This window comes from Primulina tabacum, chromosome 12 (assembly GCF_025594145.1).
Source record: "Primulina tabacum isolate GXHZ01 chromosome 12, ASM2559414v2, whole genome shotgun sequence".
In the NCBI taxonomy this organism is placed as follows: domain Eukaryota; kingdom Viridiplantae; phylum Streptophyta; class Magnoliopsida; order Lamiales; family Gesneriaceae; genus Primulina; species Primulina tabacum.
The window spans coordinates 3941210-3949119 of record NC_134561.1 but is presented as its reverse complement, the minus strand read 5'-3'; the positions used below and the strand labels follow the sequence as shown (position 1 = coordinate 3949119).

General features: G+C 41.1%; 1 protein-coding gene across 1 annotated transcript; it reads left to right on the top strand.

The window, feature by feature from the left end:
- The first annotated feature begins 477 nt into the window (after nt 1–477).
- On the top strand, nt 478–2366 carry LOC142521413 (aldehyde oxidase GLOX-like). Its single transcript, XM_075624615.1, has one exon. The coding sequence runs from the start codon at nt 495–497 to the stop codon at nt 2202–2204; it is 1710 nt and encodes a 569-aa protein (XP_075480730.1). The 5' UTR covers nt 478–494; the 3' UTR covers nt 2205–2366.
- Nucleotides 2367–7910: the final 5544 nt, after the last annotated feature.

Below are 7910 nucleotides of genomic sequence, written 5' to 3'. Positions count from 1 at the left end.
TGTCTACATCATTGTCATTTATCATAGGGTCCAGATCCAAAAAGTCACCATTCCCACTTCACATTATGAGGGACCACATATTCATATGATAACAAAAATATAAAATTAAATAAAATTTATTTATAGAAATATTAAATTTAAAAAATAAATAATTTAAATTTTGTCAAAATACTTTTTTTTTAACAAAACATAGGTTATTGCAAGTTAAAAAAAAAAAAAAAAAAGAAGATGCCCAACTTTACTAACTTTTTTTTTAATGACAATGGAACCCATAGTCATTATTTTTATGGGTACATTAAGTAAATCTCATATTAACGTAGTAGTCTACAAATCACATTAAACAGATAAATTATATTGTGACCAACTATGTACGACACACTTATCCAAAAAACGTATTAACAGAGAAAAACAAATATACTATCATTGATCAAACAATCACATACTCTTTTATTCGAGAGAGGTAATTCATTAATTTTATTGCTTGTGAAGTTGTGATGGTAACTCAGTTCACATTTCACCGCAGCAATTTAAAGTTCAATACTTCCATAAAAAAACTCACCCCAACCATGAAAATCCCAACTCTTATACTCTCCCACCTCCTCTTTCTCCTCATCCCGCCACCTTTTCACCGGAATATTCTCGCCCACGCCGCTACCGGAGAATGGGACCTACTCCTCTCCGACATCGGCATATCAGCCATGCACATGCAGCTCCTCCACACCGATCGAGTAGTCATCTTTGACAGAACCGACTTCGGCAGCTCCAACATCTCCCTCCCCGACGGAAGATGCCGCGACGACCTGAACGACACCGCATTGCAGCACGACTGCACCGCGCACTCGGTCGAGTACGACGTGGCCGCCAACTCGGTCCGCGCCCTCATGGTTCTCACCGACGTGTGGTGCTCCTCCGCCGCGGTTATGGCGGACGGGACTTTGATACAGACCGGCGGATTCAACGACGGGGATCACGTGGTTAGAGTTTACAAACCATGTGCTGATAGTTCTTGCGACTGGGGAGAGATCACAAATGGGCTTGCGCAGAGAAGATGGTATGCTACGAATCATATCTTGCCGGACGGCAGGGAGATCATCATCGGCGGCCGGAGGCAGTTCAATTACGAATTCTACCCGAAAAAGCCTTCTGAAAGGTCATATAATCTACCTTTTCTCGTACAGACAAATGATCCGAGGATTGAGAACAATCTATATCCATTTGTTTTCCTGAATGTGGACGGGAATTTGTTCATTTTCGCGAACAATCGATCTATATTATTCGATTATGTAAAAGGGCTCGTCTTGAAAAGCTACCCGGCGATTCCGGGAGGCGATCCGAGGAGCTATCCGAGTTCGGGTTCCGCCGTCTTGCTGCCATTGAAGAACAACTCTGCAGCTGAAGTTCTTGTTTGTGGCGGCGCTCCGAAGGGAGCTTTCATCAGTGCAAATAATGGTAATTTTACCGGGGCGCTCAATACATGCGGGAGGATCCGAATAAATGACCAGAATCCTCAATGGGTCATGGAGATCATGCCAATGGGTCGGGTCATGGGAGATATGGTTTTGTTACCCAATGGTAATGTCTTGATAATAAACGGGGCGGCTTTGGGTACTGCCGGTTGGGAATTGGGTCGGAACCCGGTTCTAACCCCGGTTATTTACAGGCCTGATGGCCCGGTCGGGTCGAGATTCGAGGTGCAAAACCCGAGCACCACCCCTCGGATGTATCACTCAACCGCAGTCTTGTTACGTGACGGTCGGGTACTAGTTGGTGGCAGCAATCCTCACACGTATTATAATTTTACTGGAGTTCTATTTCCGACCGATTTATCTTTAGAAACATTTTCTCCATCGTACTTGGACTCGAATTCAGTCAACTTACGACCCAAGATAATTTTACCCGTCTCGCACTCCAAATTCGGGTACGCGCAACAATTGGATATCCAATTCTCCATTCCGCAAGGCATAGTAAACGGAGCTCCCGTCATGGTAACAACGGTGGCTCCACCATTTACTACGCATTCATTTTCAATGAACCAAAGGCTATTGGTTCTTGGTGGCGGAAATGTCTCCGTAGTGGGAAACTCTACGTTTCGGATTCGGGTCGTGACACCAGTTTCGAGTAATCTCGCCCCGGCCGGTTATTATCTTTTATTCGTGGTTCATGGAGATATTCCGGGTGAAGGGATTTGGATCCAAATCAAGTGAAATCCAATTCCCATTCTTTATTATTTTATTTTTGTCTATTTTCTGACATTACATATAATTGGATTGTGGGAAAGGAATAGTTTTGAAGTCAACAAATTAAAGATTTGATTTTATGAATAGATGTTGTTATTAATTGATTTTATAAAAAGAATATTTAAATATGCTGCCCCCACAAATAAAAGTGTTTTTATTCAACTATACAAAAGAAATTGGCATTTATATGTTATTTATTAAAAAATGTAATATATATTTTTCGATAAATACAATAAATAAAATAATATTTTAAATAAATTTATTATTATTTTTGAGTAGGTCTCTTTTGAAACGATCTCACGAATCTTTATCTGTGAGAGGGTCAACCCTACCGATATTCACAATAAAAAGTAATATCATTAGCATAAAAACTATTATTTTTTCATTAATGACCCAAATAAAATATATGTCTCACAAAATACGATCCGTGAGACCGTCTCACACAAATTTTTGTCATTATTTTTAATTCTTAGACGCATTTAATCTTTCGAGAATCGGCCCCCAATCATTCGGAAAGCCTATATATAAATCTTCTTACGGATTCCATACATTAAAAATTAAATGAGAATATTCAATGATTATATATCTTTCGAAAACTATACGCTTTAAAGTTTGAACATAGATTTTAAAGTAATTTCAATTTAATACCCTAACACAAAACGGGTGGGTTACTTGAATGTCATTCACAAAAACTTTTTGTGAAACAGTATCACGAGTCAATTTTATGAGACATATCTTGTATTTAGATCGCTTATAAAAATATTATTTTTTATGTCAAAAATATTACTTATTTGTAAATATAGACAAGATTGGCCTTACCCGTCTCACGGATAAACGTCTGACAAGATATTTACTAAATATTATTTGACTTTTAATTTAATTTTAAAAGAAAATTGAAAGAATTTTAAAATAAATTAAAATTTTGGTGTACATGTGAAAGAAGACAAAAATTTGTGTGACGGATTTTATGAGACGAATCTCTTATTTGGATCATTCATGAAAAGGTATTATTTTTTATGCTAAAAGTCTTACTTTTTATTGTAAATATCAGTAAGATTGATCTGTATCATAGATAAAAATTTACGAAACTATTTCACGAAAAACTTCTAATTGAAAGAATTAAATCGGAGAATAAGATGCACATTAAATATTCGTTGGTGTATCTGTAACTAAGGTGTGGGATATTGACCAATGCCTACCAATGACAGATTGGTGTCTTCAGAACAGAGGGCCGCACGCAATGATATAAAGGGTTCTCTGCACACATTTTATCCACACTAATAAAATAATTTGGTATTTTATGTTAAAATATTTTTTTGATAAATAATATTTTGTACAATATTTTAAATTATATAAAAATTTAGAGCTTTAGAGAATATATTTTTATATGAATATTTTTTTATATGATTTTTGACAGTATAATTATTTAAGCAAAAAAATCACATTTTTAGTCATGTAATTTGGATTTTTTAAACTTATTTTTCTTGTTATCGATCAATTTTCACGGTTTTTTCACTAACTTTAGTATTTTTTATCGTAGTGTCAAGTCATGATTTTCTGACGTTATGCCAAAATTCCGATGAAAAATGAATAAAATCGTCAAAACCAATATTATGTACGATAATAATTGATATCAGATTCAAGAAATTTCGAATAACATGAGATTGAACGGTTTTCAAGGGATTGTTTCGTGACCGGAAAATAAAACAACACTTTTCCGACGTCATTTTTCATACCATGCACGTTGTATTCGATTCAAATTACTCTATCCAAACTCACCCTCGAATAAAAACAAGTTGCCATAGCAAGATATGTGTTGGAAAGATCAGTGTCTGAGTGATGACTTCGGAATATATAGATGGAAAATCCCTTCCGTTGAAGGGGGCAAAGGTCGTATTCTTTGGCCAGTTGGAATCAAGAGAGCAGAGTTAACACGATTTCAGTCTCATTAATTGTTTCGTTTTCTTGTTATTATGGAGATAACGTTGGTCCCCCATGCAAAATTTTGTGGATAAAAATATGAAATTAATATCATGGTTTTGAAAGCTCCATGCTAGTTGTTCCCATGTGCATGCTAACATCTCGAGTCAATTTGCGTAGCCAATATGCAGGACTAAGCAAAAGTTATATCTGATCATAAATGTGCAACTAAAATCTTTTAAACGGTACTGATGTGATCTCGATGAAATGGATGGGTTGGGTAAAGGGGCTCCACCGGATCAAATCAGTAATTAAGTGTTTAGGAATTTGAGTGAAGATAATAGCTTCGGTGACACCTGCAAACAAGAAAGGAACTCGTGAATGGGCACCGGATGAGTGTCCAACGCAACTACTCCGATACTTAAGTCAGCAGGTTGAAGATGAACACGTGAGAATATGTGTAAGTACTTGAGAGTTTTAAAGATTTCAGAATCTGTAAATGACATTAATACCTGCTATTTATAGTAGAAAATGGGGTAGGTACCTCGTTTCCAGTGCCACCAACTAAGTATGGCAAGTCGACTGCCCGTACTATAGCTTCTGATGATTTTTTGAACACTCCAAACCCATGTTGCTTTGACAGATTTGACAGCCTGTATCAATCACACTCGGGTGTGGTGCAATTCTCGAGGTAGATCGGGTGGAAGTTCCCGGGCACTTGTATGAGAGCCCGGGCTCTCGATTACCCGGGAGGAGAATCAATGCCCAGTTAATGAGGAGAGTACCCGGCATATTTGCTCTGATCTGGGCTATCCAATTAATATCCCGGGTCATTCATGACCCGAATCCTTATGGAGATATCACCACTCATCCTTAAAATAGTCGGGCTAGAGTCATACTCGCTGTTTCGATCTATCATACTTGTGCTTTTATAGCAAAATAATTTAGAGTGTGTAAGAACGTCGGGGGCTTCAAATATCCCAGAGATGTGACGAGATATCGGGATCTGATATCACCCGGATATAGGATAAGATGCCGGGACCTTAAGTCTCCCAGTTTTTGAATATCGTGCCGGGGCCTCATATCTAATATGTCGGGACTTTAACTCTCCCAGTTTTTGAATATCGTGCCGGGGCCTCATATCTCCCAAACTTTGAATTTTGTGTCGGGGCCTCATATCTCCCGGACTTTGAATATTTTTGTCGTTTAGTATTCTCGGGCGGTCAGAGGGGTGTCATTTTGACGCATGCTTTAGCATTTAAACCGCTGAAAAAGCGTTTCCTATTCCGAGGTAATAATGAGCATGTCTCCTCGATATCCATACGCGTCCTTTCATCTGCCTGCACAATTTCCTAGACTCATTCTGATCGCCCGATACGACCTAGATCAACGGTGGAGATTGATTCACTCCCCTTATATATAGTACTTCACCAGTTTTTCGAAAATTACTTTCAAATTCAAAACTTCGGCCAAGCCCTTGCAAATTTTCTCCTCAAAGCTCCGTCGCGCAAAATCATCCACCTCCGGCGATCCTCCACCGCTTTCCTTCCCCAAACTCGTAAGTTTTCCTTTTTCATTAGCAATGTATGATTCTACTTCTTCCACTTCAGGAGCAAATGCGCGAGGCTCGCCTGGTGACAAGTCCACCGCACTTCGCTCTGATTCACCCCCATCTCCCTCTCGTCATCGTATTCCTACCCAAGTTTCCAAAAACCCTCAGCCCATCAAACCAAACCATCTTTCTCAAAGCCTTCTTTCTCTGGCCACTCCCGGGATCTGCAAAAGATCAAGGGTAAAGGCAAAGCCCGGGCTTCACGTCCTCCTACCACTGAGACTCCAGGAATTCCTTGGTTTTCCTCAATGAGCAGAACTTTGCGCTCGGGGCGGACGAGGAAATTCGGGTTCTGGGCTCCATTCCTTCCACCTTCCCCATTTTGAAACCCGGTCCATCTGATAAGACCGATAACCCTCCTCCCAGGTATATAACTTTCTTCCGGGACCAAGTTAGGAATGGTATCCGGTTCCCTGCCCCTCCTTTCTACATTGAGGTGGCCAAGTTTTTTGGCGTACCTATTAACCAACTCCACCCCAATTTCTTCAGGATTATGGCCTCGGCTTATGTCCTTTTCAAGATGAACAATCTTGTCATCAACCCTCTCATCCTCCACTAATTCTTCTCTTGCAGACTCGGGGATAATGCTTTCTTCCAGACTGCCCGATTGAATGCCCGGTTCCTTGATGATATCCCTTCATCTCAGAAGGGATGGAAAGGACGATTCTTCTTTATTCAACTCCCGGGCCCCCTCCCCTGTCTTACCGGCTTCCTTCCTTCTTTGCCTCCACAACCTACCCTCCCCAAAGCATAAAAATTCGAGGACTTTTACACCCGAAGCCAAGATTTGGTGGAGGGCAAAAAATACTCCTCATCCACTCTTATCTCCCAGGAGAATTTGGTTGCTTATGGGTTGAGTGTCCGGGCTGAGGACCCATTGGACCGGGTAATTTATGAGGTGGCTGGCTCGGGCTCTCAACCTGGTAATTTCCCATTTTCTTGTGCTTATAGTTATTGCATCTTATTTATACTTTGTAATTTGTACTAACCCTTTCTTCTTATGCAGACAAGATGCAAGAAGCCTTCCTTAAGAAGTGGGAGGCTGAGAGGACGGCAAAAGAGAAGAAGCTGGCCGCCCGGAAAGCTGCGGCTGAGAAGAAAAAACAGGCCGAGGAAGAGGCGTCCCGGACAAAAGAATCAACCCGGGCAGAATCCCCCCCGGTGAAGCAGGCCTCCCGGGTGGAGTCCCAGGATTCCGAAGATCACATTCCTCTCCGCCAGAGAAAACGAAAGGCTACCTCAAGCCCCGGGCCGATCCTGGTTGAGAGTGAAGGAGGTCAGGGTTCCTCCCGGGCAAGTCAATCACATACCCCTCCCGGCCAGCAATCCAACCAGAAGCCTCTCCAAGAGCCCCTGCTGACTGAACAGCCCACCCGGGCTAGTATTTTTACGGCGGGAGCTATTCCGATCGGAGTTCAACTCCTTAAGCAGATGCTCATTCCTGCTGAGAAGGCTCATTTGAAGAGCTCCCTGCCGGCTACCCGATTTCTTGAAGGCTCAAAACTTCTATTATCTGTGAGTCTCCTTTTATCTTCTCTTTTCTTTTTATTTTTTTTTCTTTTTTTAACTTCCTTTGCACAGGCAGCTCAAATGATGGTCTCGGCCTTCGAGGAGGTGGCTGCGGTGGCTACCAAAAAGAATAACCAATCCCGGGCACTTCAAGAGCTTCATGACCAACTCCAGGTCGAGCTTGCCCAGGCTAAGATTGCTCGTGAAGAAGAGGTGGCCACCCTCCGGGCTTCTGTAGAGTCGGCTCAGGCAGATCTGGCCAAGGCCCGGGATGCAATTAATGAAGGATTCCTGGGCTTTTTGTTGATCGATGTGTGATTCTCCGAGCCAGGGTGTAGTGCCCTGGGTTTATAATAAACCGGGGCTTTGTACCTCCTGGGCTAAGATATAAGAACCATACATAACACTTTTCTTTGAGAAAATAGATCTTTTATTATATCTTTCAACAAATAATTACATCTATCAAGCATAATACTTCTTTAAATTAAATACATTCCAGGGACTCTTGAGAGCCTGTCCTTGGGCATCCTCAAGATAAAAGGATCTTGAGCTGACTCTCCGGGTTATTTTGTAAGGTCCTTCCCACCGAGCTTCTAGCTTCTCCACATCTCCTGCTGGATTAACTTTCTTCA

What these genes read in the sequence shown, in the direction of transcription:
- LOC142521413 (XM_075624615.1), top strand. Translation starts at nt 495, where the DNA reads ATGGTAACTCAGTTCACATTTCACCGCAGCAATTTAAAGTTCAATACT.